The 21,228-nt window shown below is 37.3% G+C and overlaps 3 protein-coding genes across 6 annotated transcripts; 2 read left to right on the top strand and 1 right to left on the bottom strand.

Moving 5' to 3' along the window:
• Nucleotides 1-21: 21 nt before the first annotated feature.
• On the top strand, nt 22-6,128 carry LOC112566768 (tRNA (uracil(54)-C(5))-methyltransferase homolog-B-like). 3 transcript variants are annotated; one of them, XM_025243115.1, is made up of 13 exons: nt 22-317; nt 735-851; nt 1,105-1,159; nt 1,607-1,760; nt 2,141-2,234; nt 2,641-2,711; nt 2,967-3,095; nt 3,716-3,816; nt 3,948-4,150; nt 4,653-4,754; nt 4,885-5,007; nt 5,402-5,501; nt 5,975-6,128. In XM_025243115.1, exons 3-13 carry the CDS (start codon nt 1,143-1,145, stop codon nt 6,093-6,095), a joined length of 1,215 nt encoding a protein of 404 aa, XP_025098900.1. In that variant the 5' UTR covers nt 22-317; nt 735-851; nt 1,105-1,142; the 3' UTR covers nt 6,096-6,128. The 3 variants fall into 3 exon arrangements, with proteins under 3 accessions (XP_025098900.1, XP_025098898.1, XP_025098899.1); XM_025243113.1 differs by having other exon boundaries at nt 1,617-1,760; XM_025243114.1 differs by lacking the exon at nt 5,402-5,501 and having other exon boundaries at nt 1,617-1,760; nt 5,975-6,120.
• Nucleotides 6,129-6,578: 450 nt separating this feature from the next.
• Nucleotides 6,579-15,374, top strand: LOC112566772 (bcl-2 homologous antagonist/killer-like). 2 transcript variants are annotated; one of them, XM_025243120.1, is made up of 5 exons: nt 6,579-7,168; nt 8,054-8,412; nt 8,857-9,000; nt 10,004-10,193; nt 10,976-15,374. In XM_025243120.1, exons 2-5 carry the CDS (start codon nt 8,147-8,149, stop codon nt 11,090-11,092), a joined length of 717 nt encoding a protein of 238 aa, XP_025098905.1. In that variant the 5' UTR covers nt 6,579-7,168; nt 8,054-8,146; the 3' UTR covers nt 11,093-15,374. The 2 variants fall into 2 exon arrangements, with proteins under 2 accessions (XP_025098905.1, XP_025098907.1); XM_025243122.1 differs by lacking the exon at nt 6,579-7,168 and adding an exon at nt 7,245-7,905.
• A 412-nt stretch (nt 15,375-15,786) lies between these two features.
• On the bottom strand, nt 15,787-19,826 carry LOC112566954 (deoxyribonuclease-1-like). The gene is made up of 8 exons (XM_025243383.1): nt 19,556-19,826; nt 19,028-19,110; nt 18,757-18,837; nt 18,105-18,205; nt 17,711-17,742; nt 17,277-17,434; nt 16,248-16,345; nt 15,787-15,984 (listed from the first exon to the last, which is right to left on the bottom strand). The coding sequence occupies exons 1-7, from the start codon at nt 19,706-19,708 to the stop codon at nt 16,324-16,326; spliced, it is 630 nt and encodes a 209-aa protein (XP_025099168.1). The 5' UTR covers nt 19,709-19,826; the 3' UTR covers nt 15,787-15,984; nt 16,248-16,323.
• Nucleotides 19,827-21,228: the final 1,402 nt, after the last annotated feature.

Here is a 21,228-nt window from a genome sequence, read left to right on the forward strand (position 1 = left end):
GTACAAAACTTTCTATTTGAACGCGCAAGACTGAACATACGTTCACGAAATGAAAAGATGAGATTCTATATCGTGTCTGAAGTTTATTTTTGAAGAATTTATTTATCACTAAGGGTCGTTTCAACAGTGACGTGTAATATTCAGGTTGAACCATATGGGAATTAAATTAACTAGGAAACAGGCCGAGGGTCTTCTCCCTGCAATTGTCGCTGCTGTATGCACAAATTTCTTGATCACAGTAGTCTGTGGCTGTTCGTATCGATGGATCTTCATGGCATGACGGCACAGTGTAAAAACTTGACAAGACTTTTAAATAGGTAATAAAGGTTATGTTGCAAACATGTACTATTCGGTGGGAGGGGGAATGCCTACGCGGTGGTAGGCGATGCCATCACTCACCCTACCTGCCGGGCTTAATTTTAAAATAATTGTAACAATAAAATAAGTTATAAAAATCACCTACTCCATTAAATATAGTTATGAATATCACACATCTCTTCGCCCACTCCTGTCTGTCAATCAGCTCAGCTCATCCCTCATATCTCTGTGCCACTACCCAGTTTAGTTAAACTGATATCTTTTCGAAAATAACTTAATCGGCATTTAAAAATAAACTCTTTAAACTGCAGGAGATTAATGATAATGATCACAAATAATTTGAAAGTTGTTGAGTGATAAGTTCGTAAGAATCATTTTGAAATGTGAAGAAATATCTGTAATGCTATCTGTTCCAGGTTACTCGACTTAAGAAAACTCGTGCACATGAGAAGGGCAAATATGTATAACGCTGCGTATAAAAACAATTCCCTTCGAAGGAGCAAGACACTAACTGCAGAAAACCAGTTTGAAAGGTGCTGGATATTAATCCACTGTTTTGTTATACTCGTTAAGGCCTTTTACAAGAACTATTAAAAAAAAACTGAAGCCATTGGTTCTGGATTTTTAAAAAAATCTGTCGTTCCTATAATTGTGACCAGTTTTTATTAGTTAAAAAAGAGGTGGCAGCTGAAAATGACGAAATAAAAGTAGAAATTATATATATACAGTATATGTCTTTGTAATATTGGGTTTATTTTGTTTCTTTTGACTGTTGTGGACCTTCAGACTGGCAGAATCAGCAACACCTTTATATAGACATCCTTATGAGGTTCAGTTGGAGGTAAGGATTTATAAAACAATTCTACATTCACGTCATAACAGAAACACAACACATGACTCAGAACAGTACATGTAGTTATTTGTTCTGTTTCTTGCTTTTTTAAAATAAATTCAATGCACAATGGATGAAAAGAGTTAAGCTCTGCAGTTTTATCACATGCTAATTTTTACACTACAGACACCAGTCATTTCATGAAAGCTAGAAAATGAAATCACTGCTTTTTGTTTTTTTTTTGTATTTAGGCAAACCACAAGTGATATAAATAAATTGTCGAGTTTGTAGCCAAAGGCTGTGGACAAGAGACAGATCAGTGGATGACATGGTGTGAGGATGTGGAGCTATATAGCTTGAGCATTTAAGCTCCATGTGCATTTTTTTTTTAAATTTCGAAAGACTGTAAAGTTTCTGATAATGTGATTTAATTTCTCATGCACTTACCTAATGTAGCTTTTTTCAGATCAAGCACCAAATCATGGAAAAAGCACTCCGAAAAGTGGCGAACATTGTCCATTCCAAAAGGAAGTACTGTTCAGAAAAAATTGAGAAGATAATCAGAGACAGTGATGGTCTTATTTGCCCTTTTCTAGGAATCAAACCAGCAGTAAGTTTCAAACAATGACAGATGCTGCAGGGTGGTTACATTATAATTGTTGTATATTTGAAACAACCATGTAGATCATTAAATGGACAACATCTTTCTGCTAGGCACACATTCTTTTATCTGGATGGATCATTTATAATGGAAAAGAATCATTCTTTAAACTTACATACCAGAAAGTTATATGTCATTAGAAATATAATTTTTCTTTAGATTTATCCTTTCCACAAATTTGCAAACATTCAACTAAGGGAGAGAACTATCATTGCCCTTGAAATAGCATTTTTGGTTCCCAGATCTTTTGCGTTTTTGACACAAAAAGACTATATCTTTTCCCTGTACCTCTGATGAAAATATAATTCTATGGGTTTTTTCTAATATAGCCACAGACAACAAACTACAGAAATAAGTTACAGCTGCTCATTTATCAAGGCGTTGATGGTGAACACCTGACAATAGGGCTAATTGTTGGCAGAGGTAAGGTTTGTTGCTGACAATTCTAACTTCTGAGCAGATTGCCTGGTACTTGGGCTTTCTACTGAAAGACATTTTGTTAAAAGACATGTCACTTTATTTTTTAAAAAAATCAACACTTTGTTGAATGGACAGCCAAACAGGGGTTTTACTTTTGTGTTTGAAAATATAATAATTTATAAACTAAAACAAAAATACTCAACAACATAAATGCTACTGTGCCAGCAAAATTAGCTTGAGATGTATATTTACGGTATTTACTGCCATGTAGAGAACATGTAGAAAATATGCTCAGATTGATGCCAATTTTAATTATGCTAACAATGACAGACTGAGCATGGCTGATTTGTTATTTGTAAACTACAGATGTCTGAGTATTAGTGGACATGACAAATATTGATAATTCTAGGAGAAAATAGAGTGTGTGTGCCGACGGATCACTTGAAGAACATCAAATCTCAGCATACAAAAATTATTCAGGTTGGTAGTGATGCTTGTGTTTTTATGTGTGTGTATATAGATATATATTTGCCTATATGTATGTATAAATGAAGAATCTGGATTGATGGCCATGTGTAGGTAATCAATGAGAGAGAGAGTGGGTCAGAGAATGTGTATGCACATGTGTGTATGCATGTGCACACACTGGCCTGAGCATGTGCACACTATTGTGTTAACCACCAGTCAAGTGATGTCACAAAATTGTTGTGTTTTTTGGGGATTTATTTTTTGCAGTCCACAAGAGATTTTCTGCAATCCCCACTATCAAGATGTCATGGTAGCTGGAAGGGTGTACTTATCAGATCCAACTGTTGGGATCAAGCTATGTTGGTGGTGCAAGTAGGAAGTAAAGGCCTGACAGAGGTGTTATGACACAGTTTCTTTTACCACTTTATAAAAGAGTTGATCTGCGTAACTTATCCACTATAACCTTGCCAAACTTTTCAGAATCCTGAAAAAATAGGCTGGTTGTATTTATCTTTGCCTAAACATTAAAATAATGACCATTCAGTTAGCTGAATGATCCACTAATTTCTTGCCTTGCAAAGACCATCCCATTAATTTTGGACCATGATTAGCATGATTTCAGGCAAACCTAACCTGTGTGATAGTGATTCTTACCGAGTAACTGTAAAATATAAATTGCAGAGAGAGAAGGTTGCCTTCTTTATGCCACACCCAAGGCATGATGAACCATTTTATTCCACTGCCCATAAGGCCACATGGCTACTGGACTACTCACAGAGTAGGGAAGGAATTTACTTTAAGGGGGTCAAATAGATAAATGGGGATCATGGCTGGAACGCTTAGTAATCTTTATGACTATTCTGTCCATTTTACTGTTATGGCAAGATTGATATATGCTGGCTGATTAAGTACCATGAAGAGTGACTTCCCAGACCCTCACAATAATTTAAAGTTTACTGTACCACCACCACCATCACAGTTACAAAAAAATATATATATAGTTTTGTTGTTATTAGGAAGTCCTGGAAAAAGTGAAGTGTGGCTTAATGAGTTACTACACCCCTGATTTCACTGCAGACCTGGGCATTACATCCATGTATCTGCAAGTTACATCAGAGTAAGTAGTTTGACTGATGGTTACATATGTAACATATTGTATGTGTGTTTTAGTTATGGGAGTAACTGGTTATTTGATAGTAGTAAAAGTATAGTGTACTTTGCTTTTTTTATGGACTATTTCTCTTGCAGAAACATGGGTATTTGCAAATCCCAGCATCATCTCCAGGGTGACATGCATATTTACGAGCAGCTGTTGGGCCACAAGTTTCGCATCTCACCAAATGCCTTTTTCCAACAAAACACACCTGCAGCAGAAGTGATGTATTCGCTAGTGCACCAGATTGTGGCTTCACGCCAAAGCAAGATGTTGATAGATGTTGGATGTGGTGTGGGTTAGTGCAAATAGCTTTTATATCATCATTGTAATTTTGCATAACGTCACTGTGTGATACTTGTAAGTACTTACTGTTGTCCGTATGTATAAAGATAAAATTTTATGTCTCCCTGAAGTGAAGCATTTATCCTTAAATTGGAATGTGATATGTTCTGCACCTTCCTGTTCTTTATACATGTGTAAACAAAACCCTCCCTTGTATAGTTAGGGGTAGTGGAGTTCACCTCACTACACAGATACGGAACCAACATGTCTCGAGTTAGTTTGCCGGTTCTCTAACCACTCGACTTTCTGTGTTCCTGTACAGAGATGTTGTGCATTTAAGAGCCACAAGCTAAAAAAATTCTCTAAGTTACTTAGATGTTTATTTTTCACTGATGAATGTTGCAGGGAATTAAAGTTTGAAGACATAACAGAATCTCTTCAATTATCAATTTATCAAGTTTTGATGGTCAAATAGAATTTCAATTCTTTTAAAGGCCATTATTGTTTTCCATTAGGTACCATTGGAATCTTGATGTCAGACGTGGTGGACAATATTCTGGGCATTGACATGGTTGACAGTGCTATTGCTGATGCCATATTTAACGCAGATCTTAATGGTAATTTGCGTAAGATAAAAGTGTTTGTCTACGTATGCATGAAATTGATTAAATCTTTTTTTTGAAGTCTTTAGAATGGGAAATAAGACTTGATGTTGATTTCTTCATGAAAGTAAATTATTCTTTGCAGATGTAAAGAATGCCAGCTATGTTGTGGGTACAGCAAGAGCAGTCAGCAAGTCATTATTGGTTAAAGACGGTGTTGTTCATGATGATACAGTAGCAGTGGTCAATCCCTGTCGTAATGGGCTCAGTGAGTGACATGCAAAACTGTATTGTTTGTTGCTTAAGAAATGAAAGTTGTGAGGCATTGAACAAGGGATTGTAAAATTCACTCTTCATCTAGATTCCTGATCTGAAAAGGAAGAAGTGTGTTGGGCTTTCATGCCTTATCTAGATGTGGTAAACCACTTATAATTCCCTCTCTCTTCAGGTATAATGACACGAGACCTTTACCACTATCTACTTTTTTGCTTGCCTAAAAGTACTGAAATATTAAAGAAAGTCTTTTAGATGCCTAGAGTTTGTATTTTTGAAAATTTTGGAAGCAATCCAAGAATTTGATTCCAGATTGTGCAGTTTAGAGTGTAAAGTAGTAAGTATATTACCATTTATTAACAAAGGGAAACTTTTAATTTCTATGCTAGATAAGAAAGCTATTATGCGACTTCGGGGATGTGATGCCATCAGACAGCTTATTTACATCTCTTGCAAGCCACATGGGAATGCACTTGTCAACTTTGTGGAGTAGGTTTTTTTTCTTTCATCCCACTCAAAAGGCGATCTAGTGGCGCAACTGTTAGCACCTGTCACCAATACAGTAAGGGTTGGCTGTCCTGGCTTCGCTCTCACCTCGGACACGCTGATCTTTCTCTGCATGTGGCATCTGTTTACAGAGCTGGCTGCTTTGCCATGATATAGCCTTAGTTGCAGGCTTGGCATAAAACACTCTTCCCTTTATTAACCCCATGTCATTCATTTATAACAGATCGGAATGGACTTTTTTTTTTAAAAAAAAAAGCTTGAAGTGATATATGCAGCTGCTTTTCAAGACAGTGAAATTCATAATATTTACACATCAGTTTTTTGATTATGGAAAACTTGAAAGTGAAGCTATGTGCCTAGCATTTAGATCATTTTACCTTTTGTATAAGAAGATGAAACATGAAGATAAAAGTATGTACTATATTATAAACTCCATTTTATACTTCTGGTTTCAGTCTAATTGCACCACAAAGTGAAGAATTACCTGGAATACCGTTCACACCAGTGAAAGCTGTGGCAGTAGACATGTTCCCTCAGACTGTGCATTCCGAGTTGATTATAACTTTTGAAAGATAAATGCTGACTCAATAAAGATAGATCTAAAGTGTGTTTTTGTTTTTGCTTGTGGGATAGGGGAATTTTCTTTGTTATGGTTTTGACTGTGGTATGCTATTTTGAGTGTTAGTGGTTTCTGGCAGCATGTTGAATTCTTGGCGAAAAATCTCAAGTAAAATTTTAAAGAATATTACCATCAGAATGTATTTAATTTTAAACTTTATGTTGATGTTTTTTGATTACAATTCTGTCAGTTCCATGAAGCACTTACATTCTCACAATCTAGCAAAATAAAATAGATCTGCAAAGGTTTAAATAACTGAAGTGCAGAAAAGATTGTTTAGGTCGGCTTAAAATGTGCGAATGCTAAAAATCTGTAGCGTTTGGGAACAGCAAAACTAATTCGATCCAGAGGTCTCAGTCATCTAGACAGCTGTCTTGGCTACAAATAGCAAAATCTGTAAGTTTGACAAACGTTTAACTGCAGTATGTTATTGAGCTGCATCTTTAAAAATTTCCTAAACTAAAATGACAGTCACTTTAACGCCTGCAAAAGCATGCCAGTCGACTTAATATTTACAACACAGCTTAAAATAAGGGTTTGAGAAGTGTTATGTGATTATTACTGCACCTGTGTCAACCATTTTAAAAAACAAAAACGTAAACAAGCAGTTGAGGTTAGATAACTTGGTCACTACTCACTAACGACATGCATGTTCAGAAATTCTCTACCTGGTCAGTAAAGCCCGTCGAACGTTTTGCTAGCTCAGTCATCTCTGATGCTAAATTTTAACGCTTGCGAGTAATAATGCAAGATTTACGAAAACACAAATGATTTCTTCAGAAAACGCCCTTTTCTTGCGTTGTGTTGTCGTCATTTCCGGATCGTAGCTCTGCAGAGTATTTGGTACGGAGACGCTAGCCTGGGTAATTTTTTTTTCTGTCTTTCCACTTTGGAGCTGTGATGAATATCGTAGGCAAGTTTTTCCTGTACAATTTTATTTTTAACGACCACTGCAAGTTTTCAGAATGAAGAAGATTTAGTGCATTTGCCCTCGCCAAAGCTGTGCCCTTCGGAGAAATCGAAAGCCAAAGTAAGTTGACGGATGAAGTTTGTTCTCGCATGGGGATGCTTGCTGTTGTGGTGTCATGCCTATTTTTAGCGCTTATCATAATTTTGAAGGGAAAATCAAAAGAGAAGACGTTATCAGTTTGACTCGGTCGTAGCTCAATCTCGTTTAGCAGTTGCCATAAGAGTAAGCGAGTCGCCGTGACAGCCAGAGACTGAACAAAATTACAATTAACACACACCAAAGAACAAAAACTCGTTCCTAGTTTCATGTTTGAGCTCGAGTAACTTGACCATTGCCTTTTAATCAAAGTTTGATAGAAATCAATACGAGTGCATCAGGAGTGTCACTTTTATTGTCTTAAGCCTGTTGGTTACTCCTCACTTTTTATCAGCTTTTAAATGTGCAAAGTCACTGGCGATTGATGGTCAACGTTGGCATCAAGCGAGTGTCAATTTTGCTTACAGTATCTCAAAAGTTAAAAGAAAACACAAAGGATGTTTTTTCTTTATTCATTACTGCAACTACAACTACTTCAGAGAGATTGTGTTTAGTGAAGTGGGGGATGGGCATCATGCAAACTAAAAACAAGCACCAAGTCTCATTGTTGTCTGTTTATGGTTAATGCTGAAATCACATTCATAAAGTACATTGATGAGGCATTGTGAAAAGAAATATGAAGGTTGTACCTGGTGGCTGAAGTGAAGGATGAAAGACTGGTTGCTAACAGACACTGACATTTTAATTACAAAGGTTTGGTGGTATGTATCATAAAGGCCTTCAGGCAAATGTTACATAAAAAAAAATTCCATGATTGACTATGGTTCAAAAGACTCATAAGCAGACTGGGAGGGTGGAAAATGGACACTTACACAGATACTTACAATATTTACCCTCTTTTTTTTTCAGATCTCGGTGTCTTTATGCATTGTGTATATTCAAGCAATGTAGCCATTGAACTCCCATTGACTGAATGAACACTCGATCAAATTTTGCTTAAAAATGGCTTCACAGAATAGAAGATTGGACTTTGAAGCAGAAGGTGGAATGGATGATTTTCTGAGGCCAGCTGAAACAAACCAGCTGGTTGTAATGCAAAGGTCACGACAAGAAGTTGAGGTTGACACAGAGGAGCATGTGCAAGAACAGACTGAAGATTTGTTTCGCAGCTTTGTTCATCAACGATTTCGCAATGATAACAGTCACCATAATTATGAAAACATTCCTACAACTCCAGTACTGGTGAATTTACCTATTTTCCGTGACAAGTAAGATGTTTTGAAAGTTTTTACTCTAGAGTTTAACAAAGGCTCTTGTAGCCTAGTCTACATAGACTGAAGATTGTTTGCCAAAACAAAATCATATATGTTAAAATCGTTAATTGTTGTAAGTGTCTGATACCAGTGTCTGATTCAAATCTTTTACATTTAATTTTTTTTTATGTCATTGGGAAATTAATCTTTCATTGGGAGAGTTACTGATACAATATCAGTCAGAAATAAGTCAATTATCAGCCATTGTTACATTTTGTAGGGTTTTTGTTGGCATCCTTGATTTATTTTGTTGGCTTTTTAATGAGGTGTAAGAATTGTAAGAAAAGGCTTAAACTGGGAGCACAGATCTGCTGTTGTTGACATGCTTCAAAGGGATATTTATTCTAGCTGTCATTAAGTAAATTTTACATTTATTTTTTGCTTGCTTTTTTTCTTTAGCCAGGCTGCTGAAATCGGTCGTCAGCTGGCAAAGATTGGAGACGACATTAATGAAAGATATGCTGATACCTTCAACAGCATGATTAAATCTTTACAGATTGGTCCAGAAACTGCATATGAAGCATTTGCTGGTGTAGCAAGAAGGTAGGTTACCTTCAGAGCAGAAAATGGTAGATGACAGCTTAAATGTCAGGTGTAAAATTATATCACAGCGAATTATGTCATCAGCATAGCTCTTCACATGAGTTATAATAATAATGATGATGTGATATCCCAGCCAAAGCCAGGCTCTTTGCACGTTACAAACACAAAAACACTACACACAAAATTCCTGTGATTCTGTGAAGTTAATGGGAATGCCAGGTCATTCTTGTGCTGGATGATAGTCATAGACCAAAATGTCGATGAGACAGGTCTACAGTGTTTAGACTAGCCAGAATAAATAAATAATCAAACTTGGATCAAATCATCAGGAGAATATCCAGATGACCATAAAGCAGAAATTGCAGTAAAGTGGTGAAATGCATGACTGCTTGGCACTGATGTAAAGTCTATTGCAGGGATGACTTGCAAAAATGAAGAAACTGTGATGGCATTAACCAAAGAGAATTAATGGCTTTAAGAGAGTTGATATTAGCAGAGGAATAAATAAAAGGCCACAGGCAGGTAAACAAATACAATCCTAATGACATCAGATAAAAAGTGCAGATCGGTATAATAGGCATTACAAGCACAACAAATTCAAGTGGGGAGGGGGGAACCGAGTTCAGTGAACTTACCCCCTCAAACCTGTTTTTATGAGAACACACTGCAGCTGTGGAAATTACTCTAGGCCTCATATGTTGATATGGCAACCATGCTGTTATCGCACAAATCTTAAAGTTGACTGAAAGCCGCAATGAATGCCAGGTACACAAGAAGAGATAAGAGAGCATGATAAAATATTTTTATGAAAATTTTTTAATTAAAAAAAAAAGTGTAGTAAATTCCAAACCACATTTTTTTTTTGCAGGTTTAAAAAAACAATTAAAACATGCTCAAGCCTCTGTGTTTGTTTTGGTATCAATTTCTAAAATCATGGCGTTCAGTTGCATGTTCTTGTTTGTAACTGTTAACTTACACTTTCAACTTTTCTCTTTGGTTTTAGAATATTTGAGCAAGGGACCAACTGGGGCCGAATCATCACCCTGCTCTGTTTTGGATATCGCATGGCTATGCACATTTTGCATCAAAATGCTGTGCAGTTTGCAGATTTCCTGCGCCGTATATGTCAGTATGTTATTAGGTTTCTGGTCACAGAGAGGATCAGCAGATGGATTGCAAGGAATGGTGGCTGGGTATGCAGAACTTTATATTTTCATCAAAGTTTTAGAAAAACACTTGGTGGCTGCTAATGATGCACCACAGAATGGGTTATGAATGTTTTGCCAAAAATGGATGGAATGTGCAGGAGCTTTTTTTATTTCAGACACAAAATTTTTAAGCTCATCCTGCATCTGTTGTATTTTTTTTCCAAAGGTTTTTTTTTTAATATTTCATAATTGCGTAGCACAGTTATATAGCAGATTTCTGTTCAAGGTCTTGAAATTTTCTAGGTAAGGGAGATAAAGATATTTATACCAACCTGCATACAAGGTCAGCATTCTTTTAATGACTGGTGGGCATTAAGTGGCTGACATACTGTACCCTTGTGAAATGCATTTTCTATTTAATGTGAACCATTCTTGATATAGTAGTCAGAGGCATCAAACTCTGATACCATCTTTTCTGGGTAACTCCACTTTATTTTATACACCAGTAAGTCAACAGGAAACCAATATCACACTAATATCACTATGATCTGAAGTCAACAGAAAACGGGTTGAGTTTTACAAGGTGTCGTTCAAATACTTCTGATCTTATGTTTAGTATTGTTTGTCATTTCTTAAGTGGCAACAGAGAATTGTATGATCAAAATTAACACCTTTAACAATAATGTGCAGTTTGCTGAATGAATTGTTGGCTAATTCCTTTTGAAAGTGATAACAGAATTGTTTACTTGAGAGATACAGTGATCAAACTGTTTTGTCATGCTGGATTATAATGTAGACATTGCTATATCTGTTCTCACTGTTTGCAGAGAGGAGCCCTGACATTCAACCCATCTATCGACACCCGTACCTTTCTTACGATTGCTTCACTGGCTGCAGTTTCTGTCATGTGTGTGATAGCATGGAATCGCTTTTATCAGCTATAGTGTTGATAAGCTTGCATGCTGGTATGTGTGTGCGCATGTTCTTGCATTTGTGTGTGTGTGTGCGCGCGTGTACATATACGTGCATGTGTATTAAGTTGATAATAATTTGTTTTAAGATAAAAGAATAAATTGGATATTGCCTTCACAAGTTACAGTCATAATTTGCAGATGCCGAAAAAGTGATCAAACTGAGTGCCACAAAAACGATAATTGTTCTGTCTCCTACCTTTCAACCCATTTTACATAGAAGATTGACAATTGTTTAAAAAGATAAACCAAGGAAAGTGCCTGATACCCTCGGCCAGCTCAGACCATATCAGTCAACGCGAGGGGTAAAAATATTTTCCATGTTCACTCACCTCATCTGAAATATGATATACTATGTACAAATGAAAGCTAGCTGACTTGTTCTTAAATGATCCCTATCCTTTGTTCTATCTTAGTAGATTGGCAGAAATATTTACAAGTATTTGTTACATCTGCAGTGGTAAAGATTACAGCACCTGTGAAGGAAGTTGATAAAAGTAACTGATGGAAGGATGTTTTATTTTGTGTTGGGTACTTCTAGCTTTATTAAAGTACATTGAACAGCATTCTGCATCTTGAGGAGCCATGAAGTTGTTCATGCTCTACCAGAGAGACGTTTGGAATTGCTGTGGTGTTTAATAGTAATAACAAATGTTTGATTTACATAGCGCATGATCATGCTGACAAAGGAGCTTGTTCTCAGTGTTGGAGACAAGGAGACATGGATAGCCAAAGAAGGATAGAGAGATAACCATGCAGACAATAATAGACAAGCATAGAAAATGCGAAGAGGAAATAGGGGAATGACTATAGTAAGCAGAAAGTGTTTCATAAATCTGCAGAGGAGGACGAGCAGATGGACTAGTTAATAGCCTATAATCACAACTATTGACAACTAGTCAATAGACCAAAACAGTGAAAGAAAGGGTTAGAAAATGGACTAGGGTTATGTGGATTGATTTAAAGAGTAATGCTTATGGAACAGATGTGTTTTTAGTGCATGTTTAAAGGATTTGATGATGGGTAGGCGGTATATATGGAAGGGAAGAAAGTTCCACTAAAAATCCTGTGACCACATGTGGTTTCACCTTCATAAATGGCTGCATGCTCTGTATTGCAATTGGACAACATTCCTTTGTTTGAACTTTAAACTGGTTATTGGTAATGATGTCCATGAATGGAACATTCTCTTGCAAGATGTGAAAACACTTTTGTGTCTATTTGTTGATTTAGCTTGTTTGGTGTTTTAGTCATGTTAACAAGTGAAGAAAAAAGGTAATTTGGTTTTGAAAGAAGCTGTTACTAGAAAGGTTACTGGAAAGTTTTTGGAAGGTGATGTTTAAAAATATATAAGGATTTGGATTTGTAAAACTGCGCTCATTAAGTTTTTCAAAGTATCAGAGAGTTTGAAACACTAGAAAATATTTTTTTATTCCTTGTAAACTTGTTTGCTTGTGTGCAGTGTACATGAATGCATGAGTGCCTTTGCAGCAACATGTAATCTTTGTGCACAATGAGACTTTTTATAGAAAATTTTTAAAAGAGTTTAGTTTATTTTTGTATAGTTTTATTTCGGGTGCAGCTGACTCAAAAGTTAGACATTCTATGCATAAATTTTAAGAATAAGTCAATACTTCCCAGCAGTTTAGCTGTTGAAAAGTGATTTCAAAGTGAATGTGGTTCACAAGCTGGTATGTTTGCAAACAGTAATGGTGTCCTCACTTTCTCCATGCCTGTATGGTGCTAATTTGGAGATCATTCTTTGAGGTGTACAGTTGCTGCTTCCTGCCTTGTAACCTCCTTAGATTATCAGATGCTCAATCTGGACTTTTATATCAAAAAAGTGTTTCCGGGTTTGTCATTTCACTTCTACAGAACCCAAATACTGGGCGGTGCATTAATAAGCTTGGTATTAAGGACTAGCAAGGTGAAATCTAAAAGGGTTCAAAACAAAGGGAACATTTGCTCAGTCCTTTGATGAATGAGCTTTACAGAGAATATATCTGTATGATAGATGGTTGTGTGAGGGGAACATATCTGTGAAGTAAGTGTTAATATAGACTTTTCATTCATGGAATTGTTTCATTTGGTACAAAACAGTGATATGCAGTGTAATCCTGCAGTGACAGCGTAATCCTGCAGTGACAGTGTTTTGGAAATGTACAAGCATATTAAAATGTATTTTTTGAATACTGTTTATAAAGTGAAATCTTTTTTTAAGGAAACTTAAATGTTCATTATATCTCTCGATTGCAATCAAGCATTGACATTATTTGTGGCAGTATTTTCAAAAAAAAAAGTCTTGCATTTGTATATTTTACTCTACGTGTAAGTGGGTACACAAACATGTCTGAGAAAGTGATCTGTGCCAGTTAAAAATGAATTAGTTTTTTTTTTTACTTTATTGCAGGTTATTTTTGTCCAGGTCAAGTTTAATTCTCTTATAATTTACTAACAGTAATTCCTGTACCATTGCCTCAGCTTAACTTATTTATTTTTTGCATGGCTAAAAGAACACATTAATTAGGTGGCACTATGAAGTTTTATAATTCACTTTTAGGTAGGTTCTCTTAAATTATGAAAGATCAGGTTTATTGATTAAATGTAAAGGATCCACTTTTTCATTTCCAGTGTGGTGGGATGGAATTTTTTAAAGGAGAGATGACTTTTAGGACTGAATTACTGTTTATTTATTTATTTTTTGATTATTTAATTGAGTGGATGGTTAAGCAAATGCATTAATATGCATATTTTTTGTCCTTTAGCTCTCATCAATTGTTTCTGATGGTGATAGTGTTATATAATTTAGAAACCATTGTAATGCTTTTTTTAATTGGTGCTCAAATTCCTGTATCTATTATGTTCAAAGTGCCATGTCCTTCCTCCTTTGCAAATTAGTGATTAAATCTTTTACATGATGAGAAGAAGGCTGCAGTTGTGGATTATCAGTAGAGAGTTAAGGTTTTATTTTTATTTTTCCTTTTGACTGCTTATAGATATATAGGTTATGGCAAAATATTGATGATGTTGACTGAAATGTTTTTATGTAAAGGAGCATTTGCTATCTTTCATGACAAAGCCAAAAGCCATAATGCAAAGAGCATAACAGTTTGGAGGCTAAAAGGCATTTTTGTGCAGTTCGCATGCATGATGTAATCTTCATGTTTTATGCAGTATTCTGTAAAGTATACTGCATTATAAGGTATTTTTCATTTGTCATTGTCATTGTCATTTCTACTGATGGATTTTTGCTTGTTAACCATAATGATTTTCCACCAAACTAATCTTTATTGATGATCTCATGAGGTTTTGATTATGGGCTGTGTGATCTCTTGCAGAAGATGAAAGTGCACATGCTTCTCTGATTAAAAGCAGCAAATGTCAGCTTAATATATTCAAGACACAAAGTCTTCCCAGGTTTCAGGAGTCATTCCAAACCCACATAACTAACCACAAAATTATAGTACATGCAGCAAATCTCCATATGGATTAAAAAATTGTTGGTGTTTCTGCTGTTCTGCCAAAAAAAAAACCACTTTTAAAATCAGAAGCTAAGCAAAATGGTTTTGCAAGACCTCTAATCTAAATTTAAGACTTTTGTCTCCCCAGTGTAAACAGCATTGCTCTGTATCAAAATGTAAGTCTTGAATTTTAAAGCAACATAAATTGATCATGAAAAATTAATAGCGTAAAACAAATTTGCATTTGAAGTGGATGCTTTTGGCCTTAGATGACTTTTATTAACAGCATGAGTACTAATCACAGCAGTGTGCACTTAAGTACAATTTGTCTGCATGCAGCATCATGGAAGCATGGTCCTGCTTGTGTATAGTTTTAAAACCCATGATACTGAAAATGTGGGCTTATTCCAAGATTTTTATATCACAACGGCAGGTTGATGTGCAGTTTTACTTCCACAGACCATTCCTTGACAATGACTTTTTTCACGAGAGCAGCACGTTTTCGCTGCTTGAGATCCTATGACAATGGTTTAATGGCTATGTAAAAATGGAACTGTAAAGGTGTTCATTATGGTTGTCTTCTAACCTTTGAAATATTTTAAACTTTCTGAATGAACTTTGAAACTTGAAAAACGATATGAAGTAAAACCACTGCAAGCATAATTCTCTGCGATGGATCTTGATCTTAATGTTGCATTTTAAAATTTAAATGTAAAGAGTTTTTTTTTTTTCATTATAAATTACAAAATTGAAACACTTACATGTTTTAAATATCTATGAGCTCCTGAAAAAAGGTTTTAATATTGTTTTGACGTGTGGCAGTTGTTGCTCACATTAGTAGTATTTTGCAAGAGGGAAAAAACATTTAAAGTACATGTAATTCTTGGGATATTCTGTTTATTATATAATATTTATAGTTTGGATCAACAAGCTGTGTGTTGTGAACCCAGAAGAACGGGTACTTAAGACAGGCAGAGACTTTTTTCCTAACTGCACTCTAGAATATTGCCCCAGTTGCCATCAATAGGAACATTCGTGACTGAGAACTTCACAAAGTTGTTTTTGAAAAAGAAAAGTAGAAAACAGATAAGCTGAAATGTCATTTCTTTGTTCAAGGGGTTGGTGGATATCTTGTAGCCGACATGGGCAAGGAATGGGAGGATTTGCGCTTAAAATGCTTTACAAACAAAAAACGTTAAGACGGCAGAAATGAAAAACACTTTAATGTCAGACGGCGCTGGAGCTTCGGGTGGTTTCTCGTGGTTGTCGCAACTTGATGACATGTCACACTCCCTTCAGGGTCGCGGTTATATTGTCACATGACACAGCGAAGCTTGAATGGAGGAGCTAAATGTTCTAATGTATTTTCACCTCGATGGGGTAGTGATCGCTGACTGCCTGAGCCTGGAACAGCACAGATATGACATGTTTAGAAAGGCGCTTTCTGTCGTTCCTTTGTCTCTGATAAATGCTGTAGAATTCATTATTTCACACTTAATTAGTAATCTCCCTGGCACGGGCAAACTGACACACCAAGGTAAACTCGTTCACACAAGTGACGTAGAGGAAAGACCAGGTAAGCTACATCCACGAACAGGTAAAGTGTCATGCACACGAGCTCGCACATATTGTTAAGTAAGTACGTGCGTTGTCCCTGCATGCCTCACCTCAGCGGTGGTCAGGTGTAGGGCTGTGGGGATGGTGATGACCCGCGCACTGCCCTGAACCACGGCTGCTGTCAGCTCACTTGCCGGCCACCACAAACCTATAAATCATCATCACTATGATCATCATCCTGGAGATGGCCGCCATATTTTTTAACTCAGTAAAATTATTTTGGAGGGGAGGGAGCTAGGTTCTCCCGAGAAGTAAAAATAAAAAATTGCTTCGGAACGTGACAAACAGAATCCATTTAGAGACCTTTCAAAAAACGTGAAATAAAAGTCCTTAGGATAGTTTGGTCAAGCACTAACAAAGAACTCTTAACAAGGAATTAATGAAATACGTCAACACAAATATAGCAAAATTTACAGAAAAGAATATGACTTAGTAGAGGGCAGTTGAAGTTCAAGAAAGATTTGCTTTTTCCCTTGATTGTTACGGTTAATCATTGCAATATTATCAGTTCTGTAGCCACTTTGTATGTCTGTACTGTCTACATAATCCATTGGCGTATCACTTGAGGCGAGGGGGGTAATGGGACTTTTTTATGCCGAGCCAGCAATCAAGGCTATATCACGGCAAAACAACAGCACTGCAAACAAATGCAACATGCAGAGAAAGAACAGCGTGCCCGAGATGAGATCTGAACCCAGGAGAGCCAATCCTTACTGTATTGACAGGCGCTTACCGTTGCGTCACCGGACCGTTAGTCGCTTGCTAGGGAAAAGTCCAGCCTCCCTAATTGTAAGGGGTTAGATCTGTGCCATGCATATTTTTTACAACCATGGCTTGATTCTCCCCAAACATTAAGGTCCAGTTTGTTTGTTAATGATAACTTTTGCATGACATCGCAGATTATTTATATCATTGTATGTTTATAATTGTAATAATCCAATCAGGGTTTCAATGTCTCAAATACCCATTTGATTTTAAATTCAAAATTATTATTATTATTAAATAAAATAGTCACTCTTCTAGTAGAGCTGGGAGTTGCATTCAACCTGCAAGAAAAGCAGCTCGCAAAAGAGTCTCACCTGTCGTAGGCGCAGTTGGTGTTGACGCTGGCCGTGGTGTCGACATTCATGTCGATGAGGAAAGTGAAGCGATGATCTGTGACAAGTGCGGAGTTCTTGAACTGAGCTTCTGTCATATACGTGCAGTCGGCGTTGAAATCTCCGGCAATCAGGACATTCTAGCAAAGGACCATGTTTCGTTCAGTTGTCTTAACTGCTTATTATAGGTTTTATGTGTTTTCTGGATATCAAAACTTTTATTGGAATTAAGTGGGTTGATCTGAAAGCAGAGAGGAAGGTTAATGTTCAATGTAGAGAGAGAGGGACGCGGGGGAACGGGGTGGAAAGGGAAGATGCAAGAGGACTAGTCGTTACCGGTGTGTGAAGTGCTGCCACCATGTCGTCATACACCTTCACCAGGCTGTTCATCTCCTGCAAGGCTGCTGCGGGCTTTAGGTGAACTCCACAACGGCAAAGGTGCTGACACCTGAAAGGATAACATGTCATCGTCATTTCTACTTATAATGTATGTCTAGCTATTCTTTTTTGAGCCATCTACTCAGCCAATTCTAGTGGTCTCCATTGTATGCCCCATCCTTCCAAGTACATGTACAAAGCTCTAAGCATCGAGCAACCTTCACTAAATCATGTATACCACAGTACCACCAATAGCAGCCTCACCATCAACAGCAGCAAGAGAAACAAGAACAACAATAATAAGGATGATGATGATGATGACGATGATGATGATGATGATGATGATGGCTTTTACTCATTATGCAAACTTGGTCACAGCGCAAGTAATATTACTAAATGTAATGCCACCCACGACTATGGAAGCCCACTTACCAGCCTGTGTGGTGTGAAACAACACGGCATAAGGATCTCGTTCAAACTGGTCATGTGCATCGGGAAATTCTCGGACTTGCACGGCAGACAATTTGTCGTTTCTAAAGATAAAAGATTAAACTAAACTAAAAACAAATACTGGGACAGTAGTAAACAAAGCATCTAGTCGGACAAATAACTTGGGTGTGTGCTTTGGTCTTCCCTGACAGGGAGCCGGCACACAAGTAACGCATGCTGCACGTTCCTGATTAATGATGAAGCGATGTGGGGTAGGGGAAGTGGGTAAGTAAAGCAGTCAGAAAAAGATATTCGACTCAACCTTATCATAACAGACCTTACAAGGCATTAAACTTCTTTTTCCTTTATAATTAACCCTTTAAGTGCACAAAAGAACAGGGCAATCGTATGATCACAGCTGTTTCAAAAGTCTAGGGTTCTTTACCCAAATCGTAAACCTTGGGTTTCAGCATTTAGCTAATTCACCTAAATATATACAGACGTGATCAAAACAGAGTGAGAGAGTGCTGATGTCTATAGAGCTGTATTTTAAAATAGGGCTACACGCAGTCAAACAGTATGACAATGAATAGCATCAACAGGATGATAGGTATACACATCTGTACAGTGTTAAACAGTGTGATGGTGTACACACCTGTACAGGATTGCCACGTGTTCTTTGTAGGACGTTCTTCCAGAGGCGGAGCTGAGTTTCAAGCTGTAAGGCCCGCCGTTCCTGGAGACAGACAACCGTCAAAACCAGGTGGGTTAGCGTAGTGCAAACACACACACGTGGCTATATGTAAAGGCAGCAAAAGATAAATAAATACATAAAAAATATATTAAAAAATTAAAAAAAAATAGCGAGTAGGGGAGAATAAAAAAAAGAAGAATTAATAAAGAAAAACAAACAACAAAACCCGCACCTGTTCAAAGCCTGAATCACAACGTTGACGGCATCAGTGTCGATCACCTCCAAGATAACGGCGATGTCAAAGCCGTGCAAAACCTGCAAACACGTCATGGAGGAAGGTGTCTTTATGAAGTTTAACAGAGAGGCATGCATGCTTCTTAAGTTAAACAGTTGATGGAGGCATGTGTCCTTGTGAAGTGAAATTTGTGTTTAACGTTTTCAATGCCAGCGTATGATTTTAATTAGTGTAGTTCACCTTTTTACTCTATGTATGCGTTTGACAAGGAGGGGGGTGTTTTTGTGATGTTAATCACAGCTTAATTACTGATGCACTGGTCCCTTCCCATTAGGTGTGTAGGCAGTGGCAGGGGTTTTTTTTCTGTGTGGGGGTTGGGGAGACAGGAGGGATGATGAGAAGGCTGGAATAAAAGAACTCGGAGAACAGTTAGCTCTGTTACACACGTGACAGGGTCTGCATTGTATTTGGTTTTTGATGTGATAACGGTTAATGTGAATGGCGACAATTAGTGTGGGTACACACCTGCACAATGTGATTGACGATAGTCGCATTTGAGCTCTTTGAATTGCCGAGGCGCTGGATATTGAAGGAACCAATTGTCAGAGCAGATTCCGTCGACTGCAAAATGATCAACAGCACAAGGGCGGATCCAAGCATCGCGAGCTTTCCGAGCATGACTGAGCTCTGGTGCTGGTCAGATGATGAAGAACAGTTGGTGATTTGGTGATGCCGGACTGCTGGTGATTTGGTGAGGTCTGTCAGCTCACTTTTCGATTGCACTAATTATAACGGGCTACAACATGTAACATATAAAAATTATCTTTTATTGTATTTTTATTGGTGTCATGATAAAACCGTGTGTCCTGGTTTCTATCATAACCGTTCTAAACTTTACACAGCATTGAAATTTTAGAACACATTGACTTAAGTTCCTACTTAAAAGTTTAAATACGATACTTTTCTTTTTAGCCCTTTCTTCTATCTCTCTTTTCTTCACTCTCTCTCACACACAGAGTTATTCATACCACATAATGACACAAAACAATCACGAGAAGTATCTCCAAGCTCTTACCTTCTACTCTGGCTTGATGATGAAAGATAATAAACACGTTTTATATTTTATGCTTTTTTCCCTATAAAAACCAAACAAAAAGGTTAAAAGATAAGCAAGGCGATAACTAATCATTTGATCGCCTTACGTCCATGTGAACCTCACAGACGTCTGCAGCAAATCCCGTTTCTTATCTTCACTACACGATCTGAGTAAAGTTTAGTGCAAGAAAGTATTTTCAAGTCTAGACGAATACGCCCTTTCCGTTTTCATGCCTACAAACATCAACTTGCCTCCGCGGAAGTTATTTCAATCCTTTCTTCCCTCTCTCGTGAATCCGTATGACACTCGACAAGATCCTTGTTTTCTCTCGAACACCCTGTTGTGTTGTGTCTCTGCTGCTTTACTTCCCTTTCTCCCCCACCCCAACACCCACACATGTTTCTCTTGTCTTTAAGTTTTATGTATTAATGTAATGTATTTATTTATTAACCTCGGAAACTGTAAATCCCCGGTAGTCGACCCAGTCTTTGTGCCATCTCTCGAACACCCGGTATCGTGTCTTGTGTGCACCTTCCCTCTCCCCACCCCACCACCACAACATACATCCTGCATGCTTTGGCTTCTTGCTTCTTTGTTCGTTTTATTATTTACTTGCTAACTTTGTTTACCAGCTTACTGAATGCCCAGCTGACAGAACTGGTGCACAAGCATTCGTATATTTTATGGTTGATAAACTGGCCCTATATTTACAAACAGCTGTTCACTCTTGTATTTAATGTTACAGGGACCGCACAAACGGTTACAGTAAATTATGATGAAAAGACATTTAAAGTACGTGTAATTCTTGGGATATTCTGTTTATTATATAATATTTATAGTTAGGATCAACAAGCTGAGTGTTGTGAAGCCAGGAGAACGGGTACTTGAGACAGGCAGAGACTTTTTTCCTAACTGCACTCTAGAATATTGCCCCAGTTGCCATCAATAGGAACATTCGTGACTGAGAACTTCACAAAGGTTTTTCGAAAAAGAAAAGTAGAAAACAGATAAGCATCATTGAGCATAAATGTGGACGCCGCCTCTGAAATGTCATTTCTTTGTTCAAGGGGTTGGTGGACATCTTGTAGCCGACGTGGGCAAG

This window comes from Pomacea canaliculata, linkage group LG6, assembly GCF_003073045.1.
Source record: "Pomacea canaliculata isolate SZHN2017 linkage group LG6, ASM307304v1, whole genome shotgun sequence".
Classification (NCBI taxonomy): domain Eukaryota; kingdom Metazoa; phylum Mollusca; class Gastropoda; order Architaenioglossa; family Ampullariidae; genus Pomacea; species Pomacea canaliculata.

What these genes read in the sequence shown, in the direction of transcription:
- LOC112566768 (XM_025243113.1), top strand. Translation starts at nt 217, where the DNA reads ATGCACAAATTTCTTGATCACAGTAGTCTGTGGCTGTTCGTATCGATG. An exon ending in AGCATACAAAAATTATTCAG is followed by an intron (nt 2,712 to 2,966) that starts GTTGGTAGTGAT and finishes TATTTTTTGCAG; the next exon opens with TCCACAAGAGATTTTCTGCA. An exon ending in AGATGTTGGATGTGGTGTGG is followed by an intron (nt 4,151 to 4,652) that starts GTTAGTGCAAAT and finishes GTTTTCCATTAG; the next exon opens with GTACCATTGGAATCTTGATG.
- LOC112566772 (XM_025243120.1), top strand. Translation starts at nt 8,147, where the DNA reads ATGGCTTCACAGAATAGAAGATTGGACTTTGAAGCAGAAGGTGGAATG. An exon ending in TTTGCTGGTGTAGCAAGAAG is followed by an intron (nt 9,001 to 10,003) that starts GTAGGTTACCTT and finishes CTTTGGTTTTAG; the next exon opens with AATATTTGAGCAAGGGACCA. An exon ending in TTGCAAGGAATGGTGGCTGG is followed by an intron (nt 10,194 to 10,975) that starts GTATGCAGAACT and finishes CACTGTTTGCAG; the next exon opens with AGAGGAGCCCTGACATTCAA.
- LOC112566954 (XM_025243383.1), bottom strand. Translation starts at nt 19,708, where the DNA reads ATGCTCGGAAAGCTCGCGATGCTTGGATCCGCCCTTGTGCTGTTGATC. An exon ending in TCGTCAATCACATTGTGCAG is followed by an intron (nt 19,111 to 19,555) that starts GTGTGTACCCAC and finishes ACGTGTTTGCAG; the next exon opens with GTTTTGCACGGCTTTGACAT. An exon ending in TTGCCGTTGTGGAGTTCACC is followed by an intron (nt 17,435 to 17,710) that starts TAAAGCCCGCAG and finishes GTCCTTTGCTAG; the next exon opens with AATGTCCTGATTGCCGGAGA.